Source organism: Rhinichthys klamathensis, unplaced genomic scaffold (genome assembly GCF_029890125.1).
Source record: "Rhinichthys klamathensis goyatoka isolate OS25496 unplaced genomic scaffold, OSU_Roscu_1.1 h1tg000035l_1, whole genome shotgun sequence".
In the NCBI taxonomy this organism is placed as follows: domain Eukaryota; kingdom Metazoa; phylum Chordata; class Actinopteri; order Cypriniformes; family Leuciscidae; genus Rhinichthys; species Rhinichthys klamathensis.
Genome location: NW_026606583.1, coordinates 4,647,248 through 4,660,686, shown reverse-complemented (window position 1 = coordinate 4,660,686; position 13,439 = coordinate 4,647,248). Strand labels below are relative to the sequence as shown.

General features: G+C 36.8%; 1 protein-coding gene across 1 annotated transcript in view; it reads right to left on the bottom strand.

Annotated features, from left to right (window-relative positions):
* Positions 1-13,439, bottom strand: part of itga3b (integrin, alpha 3b) — a 43,622-nt gene that overhangs the window by 17,528 nt on the left and 12,655 nt on the right. Inside the window, exons 2-5 of the mRNA XM_056245958.1 lie at positions 3,272-3,408; positions 987-1,063; positions 464-710; positions 218-322 (exon numbers count right to left, since the gene is read on the bottom strand). Of these exons, the coding sequence (XP_056101933.1) occupies positions 218-322; positions 464-710; positions 987-1,063; positions 3,272-3,408 (566 nt within the window). The remainder of the gene's footprint in view (positions 1-217; positions 323-463; positions 711-986; positions 1,064-3,271; positions 3,409-13,439) is intronic.

The following is a 13,439-nucleotide window of genomic DNA, read 5'->3' as shown; positions in this document are numbered from 1 at the left end:
TAATACAAACCAATTCACTAAAATTAATCAGACTTAGCAATGTTTCATATGGTTTTGGGTTTTGTTGCGTGACAATTGTACTCACTGGAAAAAGTAAGTAGTTTCTCTGCTTAGAAAACAACTGAGCTACTGGCACACTAGTAGTTCTGTTACTTTTAGTTAGTTATTTCCCAACATTTTCAAGATGTGATTCACAGTAAAATATCCCAGTACACACCTATGTAGATGTTGAGCCTGTCCTCGCCTAGCATACTGAAGCTTCTTTCATTGGCATCTCCGGCAAAATCTGAGTTGGTGTCTCTGCTTTTCATATGGACAGTGCCTATAAACAGAAGAATTACTTCGATTTTTTAATATGACCCTCTTTTTATGTGATAATGGTGAGCTGACACACGCTAAAGAAGCCAGTACATTTTCCACATGAACCATTTGTGGATTTTCCCATACTTCTTCTTTTACTCACCTTGCCACACAAAGCTGCCAGGGGTCCCAAAGTACACATCTTTCTCCGTCATGCCCCCTGAGATGCCCATGTTACACATGCCCTCCAAGTTCTGGTCATAGTTGAAGTCGCACAGCTCGTAAGTGTCAGACTGCCAGTAATCAGTAGGGTCGTAGGTCAAGTCGTTTCCCCGCACGTAACATTTGCCCACCATACGCTGCTGTTCTTCAGCGCCCAGCAGTTTCTTCACATAGCGATGGCCACATGCCTGCCAACATGAAAGAAGAGATGAACATGAGGAATTCTGATTAGTATCTTCTTTTTTTCTTCTTTTTTTTTGCTTTTTTTGCTTTTCTTTAGCAAGCTTACTTGCTAATGACAGGCTGGTGTGTAAAAGCAGGGTTTGAGCTAAACTGAAGAACAGAGTGCATCTGACCTGCTCATTGAGTCCGGAGAAGGGGTCCGACACTTGTGAATTTCAAGCGATGGTCTTGAAAATGTTTATACTAAAATAAAAGGGAACCAAAGAAGAATCTCATCTCACCAGCACACGTCCTCCGTTCCTTTGACTGGCCACGGTCACTCCCAGCCACATGCCCTCCACCATCTCCGTTGACTGCGCTAGAGGAGAAACACATATTAAAACATGGATATTTGATTCCCTCAGTCTGCCTGTAAAGAGTATTTCATTACATCAAAATCTGGATGAGTTCGTTGTAGAGTGCTCAGTTTCTGGCTTGAGAGAGATTCTCAAACAGAAATAATAATAACATTCGCAAGTAGCCACTTGTGAAAAGTAATGTCATTTCTAAAAAGAGTATTATTAGAGAAATAATGTACTTTAAAAGAATATACTGAAGTTTTTCAGAGACTTAATTGCATGTTATTTACAATTATATTAAAATGTATTATAGATTAAATTATAATTAAATTATATTAGTAACACTTAAGAGTGCTTTTGATCTGCTAAATTAGGAATTCATTTAATATTTACCTCTATTTTCTTTGAAATATGGTTAAAGGTTACTGCTGAATGTATTGACAAGCATTTATGGTAAATTAAAATAATCTAATGTCATTTCAATTGTATTTAATATATTTGTAATTGCACATTTGTAATGGTAAACATTAATTTAGTACGTTTAAAATATTAAATAACACACTAGTTAAAATTATAAACAGGTACTTTACATGTCCTTTAGCATAAAAATAAGTGTACTTTAAAATATGTCAAAAGATTATTAAAACCTTATGATTTAAAATGTATTTTAAAGTGAAACATTTCATTTGATAAAGTGCATTTTTTAAATTCATGGGTATCTCTTATTTTATTGTATTATATAATCTGCAAGGACAGATTTTAAATATATACTTGTAAGATTTGAAGTACTCTACAAGTGCACATTTAGTAATGCACTTGTTCACAAGGGGAATGCCTCACTGTTAGCCTCTTAGCTGCAGGGCAAGAACACGGAGGAACTTAGGAATTTGAAAGCTGTGACATATTTGTGATAAAAAAAGATACATGCTACACGCAGCCCCTGATATCTTTTGAATTCATGGGTAATATTATGGCTATTTACAAGACTAGCATGATGCTAGTCTTGTAAATAGCCATAATATTACCCATGAATTCAAAAGATATCAGGGGCTGCGTGCTTTAATACATTTTCTGAAGCAAAATTAGCTAGTGTGGTTTCTAGGGCATTGCAGTGTTTTCTTTTTTTGTTTGTTTTTTTAGCATACTTTAGCATACCAACACAGAAAGTAAGCTAAAAAGCTAACAAGAACTAAGCTAAGAAAATAGCTAGCTCTGCTTCTGCTCAAACAGCTAACTTTCCAGTTGCAGACCAAGTTACTTCTTGTGCTTTATGTGCTGAATGTATCAAGTTATTTCTTAACTAAATACCTGCCTGCAACATGAGCCGATCGCCCTGACCTGATAGAGGAGAGAGAAAGGCAGGCTAGAGTAAAAAAGGTATTTTGAATAACATGGAATGAGACACCACTCAGACTGGTACATTTTATTGTTGCTGTGTTGAGGCTTGTTTTAACATTCACTTATGTCTAAAACGGGAGCAGGGAATTTTGGGAAACAGTCAGGGCTGTCTGAACCCTCCAGATTATTATTTTTAGAGTGATATGCAGATGTGAGACGCATTATCTAATCTGTGAACAGAATGCCTTAAATGTCCTTTGAGCTACAGTAACACTGTGAATGATATTTGGCTTCTAAAGCTAAAATGCCATCATATCTACACTATCATTCAAACATTTGGGGTCAGTAAGAAATTAATAATTTTATCCAGCAAGGACACATTAAATTGATCAAGTAACAGTGATACTACAGACATTTATAATATTACAAAATATTTATATTCCAAATAAACGCTGTTATTTCTATTACTCAAATAATTCTGAAAAAATATATAACTTTCCAGAAACATATTAAGCATCACAAACTGATTTCAACATTGATAATGATAAGAAATGTTTCTTGAACATCAAATCATCATATTAGAATGATTTCTGAAGCATCATGTGACACTGAAGACTGGAGTAATGATGCTGAAAATTCAGGTTGATCACAGGAATAAGTTACATTTTAAAATATATTCAAATAGAAAACACATCTTTAAATTTTAATAATATTTCACAATATTATTGTTTTTACTGTATTTTTGCTGAAATAATGCTGCCTTGGTGAGCAAAAGAGACTTCAAAAACATTTCAAAATCTTACTGACTCCAAACTTTAAAACGTAAGTGTATATATTTGGACAAATCAAAGTATTTTTTCTTTTTTATGATAAGTAATATGAATACCTACGTGCACTGATGAGGTCCATCCTCCTGCAGTCATCCTGTTCAATAGTGACGGGACAATAATACACGGCTCCAGTTTCATTAATGTTGAATTTGCTGAGATTGGGCTGGGCTTTCTCTTGGGGCGCCCCGACTAAGAGCCTACAGAAAAACAGCAAATGTTAAATGAAAGACTTGATATCATACCACTTGATTGATACCTCTGTGAAGCATGTAATGTCTTTTTTCGTAATAATTAAGCGTAGCTTCAGTTCTGGCAGGTCACGCTAGTCAAGCTCGCATCAGCTGACTCTCAGCTGATCCACGTCTACCTATAGGAATACGACGCCTATCACTGTATACATATATAAGCTCCTTCAGTATTATCAGCAGCTATCGCGTTTCTCAGGAGCTAATTACCCTCCTCCATCCCCAGCTCCTCCTGTTTACCCTAAGGGGGGTTATTGCTGCTCTTCTTGCTCTTATCTATGCTAGGCTGCATGGATGCGCAGGGAGTTCTCGCCCAGAACAGAACCATACCGCCAATCCAAACTGTATGCTAATTGTCAATCGTATTTGACGATAGTGGTCCTCCTGACAGAACTGGCTTAAAGTCCATGAAATGAAAATTCATCCTATCTTTTTTCTAAATGCATAGATCTTATGAATAATTTATCTGTGCTTTTTTTTGACCTCGCAATGTTTAATCAAAATGTCATAACTGGACCTTCTAGTGTAAACGACAGACTTCTCTCTCGTGATGTATACAGGACTTCTCCAATCATTTAGTGCGGTTAAACCCCGCCTCTGCAAGCTCCACTTTTGAGTGCCACGCCCACATCTCAACATCCAATCAACAACCGATGCATCGATTCAAGTCCCCGCCCTACAATCTTTTACACTCAGAAGTACATCACAATAAGAAAATATCTAACACTACTTTCGTTTCAGAACAAATCTAACCAGAATTTTGTAGTTCCTGATTTGGATAAAACCCAGCAGAAACTAATACACCTAAATACATGACCATAGGGGGTAAATTCCAAAGATATTTGGTCTAGAAAAGCAACAGAGAAAAGGAGGATTAGAGAAGGCAAACAAGCCCCGACCTGAAATGAAAGGCGCAGTGAAGACCTTTTATTTTCATTCCTCCCCTCTTGAAAGCTTTATGAGAATGATTTGAGGATAAAGCGATTCAATAAAGTGCCAGAGACGTCCTGTAACCAAACACCTGCCACCATGGCATTTGATCAAATAACAAAACTGCACCGGTTTTGGACTTATATAGGTATCAAAAAAAGCAAATGACACAAATATGTTAGCAAGCTGAATGTATTGTATAATACTGTATACTGTATTGTATAATGTAATTTATTAATTAAGGCTCTTTTACATGACTCTGGGCTTTAGAGAGTGGAACAGTAAAAGTAAACAGTGAAAATATTTTTCAAAATTCAGTATTAAAAACTAGAAATATCATAGTAACACCCTGGCAACCACCAACAACACCAAGTGGAAATTTTGCATGTTCTTTAGAATTTTTTTGTTGTTGCAAAACTGTAGGATGTAAAAATAGTAAGGCTGAGTTGACAACCTATTGTTGACAATAATTTGATATCGTTTCCTTCTGTAAATCCCAAGATCAGTCTATAGTCTGTGCTGTTTTAAGTTATTAAAACAAGTTAAATTATAACTACATGATTTGTAGTGTGCCTTCCATCCAATAATCACAATAAGTTTTGTGTTTCGTTACTTTAAGAGGCAAATGCTGCGTCCCAATTCGCCTACTCATACTGAGCCCTAAAAGTATGTACTGTTTTTGTGAAGTTCATACTTTTGAGTGTGTAGAAGAATAGGCAAGCTTTGGGAGTGACATCCCACTTCGCTCATCTTGTCACTGTTTAAAATGCGCTCTCAGTCATCTTGTCACAGTTAAAATCCTCCATGTTCAATTCAATTTTATTTCCTACAGTTTTGGAAAGAAATGTGTTAATGACCCAACGTATCTTGTTTTTCTATCGAATGAGTAAACACAACAAAAGGTTACATATACACTAAATAAACATAAGAAAAAAGAAAGATAAAAGGGGACACATACAAACGTATCTTTATAAAAGTTCACAATGCTGTTGCAGATGACATATAATGTGGATAAAAATAAGTAAATATCCTTTCGTCAGTTTAGATACCGATTATTTATCACTCAAACGCCTTTATCTAAACCTCTCTACTTAACCATCGTCTCGCACATCTGCCATGTTTGTAGTTTTTTAACACGTTTTACCCATGTTTGTAGTTTGTAGCGAATTGGGACTGCAGCTAAAGTCTCAGCTTTCAATTTCTGTAAATTTGATCATGACATTCAAACTATACGTGCTATTTTGTCAAGCTGAACTCAAGCGATTTTCTTTTCTAACGTGGGATATAAAATGAGTAGCTTCACAGCTCATGTGATCTCCACATGTCTGCCTCCATGAGGGGTCCCACTCACTAGTAGGCTACTGATATGAATGTCTATTCATAGTCTATATTTTGAGAGTCTATATTTTGCTGAACATGATTTAAAATGTATTTTTCATTTCATTATGTATAAAGCTTTTTATTAAGGACAAATTTGTTTTTAAACAGTTTCCTTCCTTGATTCAATGTTAACTTTCACCTTCTGTGCTGACAACCGCAACATATTTGCCCTTGGAGCATGGGAATGATGTCATGAGAGACAGAGGAACTGTTTCTGAGCCCTGAGGACACTCACTGTCACCAGGTGTCACTGCAGTGATCTTAGATAGAACAGTTTGGACTTGTAGAGTTGTAAAACTCGAGCCCTTGCCTCACTGATAATAGAGGATAAACTGGTGTGTGTCCGCTTTTCTCAGACAAACTGAGGTGCAGTATCTACTATCTGAGATCCTTCCTTATTTTAGAAAAGCAAGAGTGTAGGGTGACTTTCTAGTGGACGTCTGACTGAGACTATTGGCACCATAAATGGCAGCTAAAGCTGCGGAGTGCAGTTTGCTCATGTTCAGACAAGACCCCCACAGTAAAATGGCATTACAGGAATTTTTCACAGGTGAGAGTGCTGAACCAAACCTACAATCAGCCATGACTAATATTTGCCAGTGGTTTTTGCAGGAATGACTCTCCTCCCCAAAATTAGAGTACCTGTCTCATACTAGTACCGATACCCTGCTGCTTACATTAGTGTTTACACTGAGCAAACCGCAGAGGAGAGGGAGGAACACTTGGAGGACATAACTGAAACAACAGCAGAAAAGCTCCAAAACTCCAAAAACACACCTAAACATACAATTCACTGCAGATTCCAGCTTAAATGAACACTAGTGGCGGCAGCGAAACACCAAAAACTTGTATTCCTTTTCACGCAAATTATGATTACAGGGACAGATTATTATGAAGGTAAATTAGTAGCAAAACTCGAGAGCACGTAGATGTGAATTTGAGAACTTGTACAATAAATATTCGTACGTGTACGCGAACATTTACACTCACAGCTCCATTGTGAAAACCTGTAAAATAAAAATCTGAACTTGAACGCTGAGATTTGCACTCGCAGACAATAGTCACAAACCTGTATTCTGAATCTGAAGCTGCAGACAAGCAGTCACAAATGTGTAAAATGCCATTCACAGAAATACAACGACAGTGAAGTGGGACTTCTATTGTACGCGATGATGTCACGAAACCCGCCTCCTGCACCCGCACTTAAAGACACGGTAAAGGGCTCAAGCACTTGTAGAAGCAAGCTAAAATGGCATTGTTGCTTCAGCAAATGCATTCTCATGTCATGTTTACTTTTGTTAACACTATCAGTTAGGTTTAGGGTAGGGTTTTGTGTGTGGATGGTACATTATTTTCAAACGTGATGGAGTATGAGCCTTTTAGCTCCTCTAACTGGACATTACATTTCTGAACTGCCGCAATACGTACCATCAACTTAATAAAACATGGCCAGATTAACGTTCATCTGTTTCAGTGCTTTTGAATGTGATTTTAGCTCAACTCACTAGACATTGCGCTTTTAAAGTGTCATGAAATGTAGGAATGCCACCACAGGCACGTTTGCAATGAGGTAGCATTTTTCACATAAAGCTATTGGTATGCAGTAACACTGTAAATTGTACAATTGTTTTGTCAGATAAAGAACAGTTAAACACCTGGAATTAAAATTCCAGAAACATTTCTGCCTGAAAAAAAATAAAAATAAATCAAGGAGCCATAGGGTTATAAGTCACAAGATCACAAAGTCACATGGCTTATCAAGGAGCCATTAGGTGTGTTCGACTTGAAGCAGTGCTGTGCAGACCGATCGGTGTATAACATCGAAGTAAAGCGATTCGAGCATACTTTGATGTCATACACGATCGGTCTGCGCAGCGCCTCTTCAAGTCGAACACACCTATATTGCAGTCACCTGACCAAAAAACCATCTAGGCTAATGATGCAATATTGCCCTACACTTTTCTCTAATGCTAGTGCTACAGTGATGTACACTTTGACACTTATACACTACTGTTCTCATGAGAATAAGACTAATGCAGCCTTCAGGTGCACCTGGTAGGCTCTTACGTTACGCATTCAAGTCAGGAAACTACAGAGTAGCCAAACTAAAAAGACAATGGACAACCTGATAAGCTCCTGTTTCTGTCGGACCAGTGGATGAATATAACTGAAGCACTGCATATCAAAAACTTGATTTATTCATACATAATATGACAACAGGATTTATTTGTATGCTTTGCTTTCTAATGAATAATGAGTTTGCATAAAGCAAACTTTAAATATCCTAAAGGTATAGTACAATTATGTCAATATTTACCCACCCTCATATCATTCAGAATCTGTGACTTATGAACAAAAAGAAGATATTTTGAAAAACACTGGGGTCTAAACAATATTGGACCACACTGACTAATCATATGGACAAAGAACAAAAACAAAATAACGAGACAGTTTTCCACAAATCTTCTTTTGTGGTCCACAGAAGAAAGAAAGTTAAACAGGTTTAGAAAGACATGAGGGTGAGTCAATGATGACAGAACCTTGTGTTGAATTATAAATTGTGTGAAAGATAAAATTGAATTGTGGTAAAACAAGGCATGTAAACCTCTTAATTTGAGTAATTCCTTACTGTGTTTATTGGAAAGAATCAAACTATAAGTGAGCAATATTTTAATAAGTCTGCTTGAAGCCCACATCGTTAACAAAAAATACCAAAGTATCATGATTTTCAACCATGGTATTCTTTGAGGTACTTTGGAGTATGTGTAAATACCATGACACATTATGGTAATCATTCAGTACCTTGGTATTGCCTAATACTATCACTACGGTACATCAGTAACATTAAAAACCAGAGTTTGGGTCAACAGCTGTAAGTGTCTGATCTCACGTCACGTGTGGAAAAAGACAGAGGCCATGACTCTCACTCACTACCAGCTTTATCTGAGATTCCACAGACACTCCCAGAGCAGGAGACAATCACAGATATGCAGAGGGGTGTGTGTATGTGTGTGTGTGTGTGTGCGTGCGTGTGTGTGTATAGAGAGAGAGAGAGAGAGAGAGAGAGAGAGAGAGAGAGAGAGAGAGAGAGAGAGAGAGAGAGAGAGAGAGAGAGAGAGAGAGAGAAAGAGTGAAGTGTGAAATGACTATTTCGATACAGAAGAAAATGAAATACCTTTATTATATCATTATTTTCTCCCAGTACAGCAATGAGATTAAATTGAGAGCTAACACAGACGTTTATTAAATGTTAAGTGTTAAGTGTGTCAATAGTGACAGCAAACAAAACTGGGCCCTTTCACACCTACCTTATTTGGTCCGGATTTTCGTACTTTTCAGTTTGATCCGAATCAAAATTACAGGTATGAAAATTGAATTTGCGAATTTGAACTAGCCTCGAGTATAGTTGGTACTGCAGGCCTAATGCCGTAATAATAACAGTATAGTGGCAACGATATGCGTCTGTTCATTCATTCTTGTCAAAGTTACCTGCCAAATTGACAACACGCTGACGTCAGACGCACGTCCGTTTACAAACTAATCAATGTCAAGATCCAGCCCACATAGATGATGACGACAGGACGCAAGTATGTCATGTAAAGTTCTTTAGTGTGCTCGCATAATTGCAATTTGAAACCAAACCAAAACTTACCGAATGTTAGCCTATTTGAAAGAAAACCGTTTATCTTGATGTGGGTCTGGCTTGTCAGGCTAACCGAATGTATAAAATGTATCAAAACATGAACTTTGGTTCGGACCTTGTTTGCGGACCTTCAGGTGTGAAAACGCCCCTAGTAATGACTGTTTTCTCACAGGTTTCCTGAACACTCCCTTCATATCTGGTTCATCAAACACAACCCAAATGCCTGATGCATTAACAAAAAAGAGCTTCTGAGTCAACAAAGTATAAATCCACTTCATATATGATGTTGTTTTGTATTTTATCTGTTCTCAGTCACTGAATGCTACAGCACATCAAATTCTGCCTTCGGAATTGCCATAAATACATGTTTACTAGTAGGAAACTGGGAAACTCAGGGATAATTTTGATACACAAGTTTCCAAGTTGAGCTGGCCATAAACTTTAAACATGGCAGAGGAAAGAACAATTGCTGTAGTGAATGATACATTTTATATGTTTTTCCCACATCTACATTGCTTTCTCTTGCTGTTCATGTAAATTTGCATATATAAATAACCATATTAATCATATTGTATGTATTTTACACAGCGAAAACAGCATTTATTTCATTGAAATTCTGACTATAGCATGGTGAATGTATAGGCCTACTATAGCACGGTAATGTTTATGTTGCCAACGAACAGATGCAACATTTTATTCACAATTGGATATTGACTAAATATCTTCTTTAATCTATACATATTGGCTTTAATAAGATTTCCCCAAAAAAATGGCAAAGAATGAACCTGGTGTCCTCCATAGTTCTCGTAATTACAACTTTAGAAGTGGGAAGTAGGTCATTTCCGACAGCATGTAATAGTAGCATTAAAGGGTTGGTTCACCTGTTCATTTACTCATAGCATATCATTTGAAGAATGCTGAAGTCCAAACAATACAGGACCTCATTGACTTTCATTGTATGGAAAAAAAAAAAAATCTTTAACTTTAACTTTTGCCAAGAACCACAGCAGTCTGCAAAAAAAAAAAAAAAAAAAAAAAAAAAATACATAAAGCATGACCTCAGTTTGTCCCAGTAATGCTGAGAGGAATTAGGGCATGCCATGCTAATCTGAGAGCAGGGGTGTTTAGTGAACTGTGAGACTGACATTAAGAACAGACACCTCTGGCCCAATGCAACACGCTTAGCTTCACACTACTTTGTGACTTACAGGCCCAATGTAAAGCTGTTCACTTTTTTGCATGATGTAAGGAGGTTTATGTTTAGTAGTAACTAGTTCAGAGTATCAGTAGGTTGAAGGATTGTCAACAATAAAAGTTCTGTCATGAAACAATGTAGTGTTGTCAAAAATATAGATTTTTCGATACATATCGATACTGAAATATTTGAAACTCGTCCGCAGGATACACAATACCAGCTGCGCGTTCTCTCTTCTCTCTGACAGCTAGTTGACACACAAACCTGTATCCCTTTACTTTTTTCGGCGTGGGATTATGCATATTGCGCATCATTTTACTCATTCCCACAGATTTTGTGCTCACAACCAAAAAGCGCGCACATAAAGCAAAGTATATTGGCTATATCAAACAGTAAGTGACAGCAATACTGTATACCGGCTGCCAAATTATGAGATAATATTAAAAATGAAGACTAGATGGCAGTTTTTCCCTATGGTATTGATGCCAAAATTGTGGCCAGTGAAAAAACTGAATGGCTTGTAACTTTGGAAAATCACTAGTCACAGTGGCTGGTGAGCAAAAAAGTTAATGTCAAGCCCTGGTCATATCCATTACCATGCCAAATACTCTATATTTTTCTATATTGTTACTGAAACATTTAAAATGGCTTCACGACTCATATTCAAATCTATTTTTCAAGGTTCTGTATTGAAGTTAGAAATTCCACTATTGTGACAACAGGGATTGTGATGAAAGAGCCCTGTGACAAAGTGACAGGCTTACTGATCCTTACTGAACTCATCAGAGCAGAGACTCTGACATGTTGCTTGAAACTGCACCAACATATAACAACTCGCTAATGGCATGAGTTTGGAGCAAAACTACCTGTTTTTCATGACAGTGGTGGATAGGGGGCCGGATGGAAATTAATTGAATTGTTATGCAAAGCAGGCATCTCATCCACACACATTTAACCAGCAGCGTTGTGATAAGGCAAAACCCAAACAACCTGCATGGCTCAAGATCACTGTAATGTATGTTCAACTAAACCTGTCTAGAATGGAGCGTAGACATGTGATCGAGATGAATCAGTGAACTTTATGGCCGTATGGAGATATGATCAGATTACATCAGGTGGTTCACACACTTGTCAGAACATGTCAAAATAGAAAACATTTTACATTTGAATTTACATTATTTTCAAGTTATCCCAAATTGGTTTTCAAAAAACTTTTTATTTTTACTTGCTTGCATTGTTTTTTGTATATTTCATTTTCCACAAATTGAAAAAAAAGTATCATCATAGAAGTACTCGGTTACTCAGTAAATAGTACTGCCTATTTATATTAACCTACACTTTGAATTTGCGGTTATTTTATGAATTAGCCTGAAGGGCAGAAACAGCTCTGACAAAACTACTGTCACAACAAGAGTCAGACAAGCCTAAAATAGCTGAAAACACAGTCACGCCAGGGCTACTTCTCCACTCCGATGTTGATTCTCTCTATAAATAGATTGTTCAATGAATTGAATTATTGGTGATTGGATTATTCAGTGAAGTTCCCCGCTGACCAGATCATTTCTGTACAAATACCGTAAACAGGGTAATACAACCACTCAGATGGCATATTGAACTTGACAATACAAGCCGGGAACAAAGTCCTTAATCTATTTAGCCTTTTGTAAATGGCATAATTACAACTCTGAGCAGGAGAGTCACAACCTGACTATGGAGCATCAATCAACATTACTGCCATATAACTGTTCATAAATTAATAAAAAAACATTAAATAGTACCACTTAAGCAAGTGTGGAGGTTTCCCCAAGGAAGAGAAAGTATATAATTGGTGAAAAAATGTTATATGTTTCCATATTTTATATTACTCTTTCTATTGTCTGTCACTGTGCATGGATAACTGGTTTGGTTCGTAATAGATCAACATTTATTAAAGTCCCCCTGTGGAGGAAATCAAGCTTTTAATGTTGTTTATATGTCCATATTGTGTTTTTAATATACTTTAAGACAATGTGCAAATTCATAAGTCAACACCATTGCTGAGTATTTTCTCTTTAAAACTGCAGTGAACCAAAGACAGTCTCAAAAACGCGGTTTGAAATCGCTGGTGTTTCTGACGTCACAAACTAACCAATCACGTCAACGTGTGATCGTCAACGAGCGGATCTCTGAGCTGCTGTGAGTGAGTGGAGGCGGGGCTAATTTGCATATTCATAGAACCGTATACTAAATGAAGCATGGGTGAAGAGTAGAGTTACATTCAAGCTATTTTAAGGCAAGAAGAATTTTTTTCAAGGACAAAATATATTATATTATATTATATTATTGATCTGCCTTACTTAAGGTGGACGTTGACACAATTTTCTTTTAGAAACAAACTTTGTTATATTGTTTTCATGTTATCACTGTGAAGCGCTTTGATACAATCTGTATTGTAAAAAGCGCTATATAAATAAAGGTGACTTAACTTGACTTGACAAAACTTTTAAATATGTCATTTTGGTGATCAAAGATGAGTTTTAAGGGATACAGTTATTGACTACAGGGGGACTTAATGTTTTTTCTTTTTTTAATTTCTAGTCTGAGACCAACATTTCTGAAAATAGCTGAAAGTAGGTTTCTACCAAATTCTAAGCCATTCTGGACATGAACGCCCTCTCAAGTCATATTTACCACCGGGAAAGCTCTAGGATCATTTTGATACCCAAGTTCCAGAGTTGGGCGAGCCAAAAACTTTAAACATGGTGGAGGGGAGAACGATTGCTGCTGTGAATGGTATTATTTATGATTTTTTTCCACAACTGCTACATCGCCTAAAGTAGTGTATATTTACATATA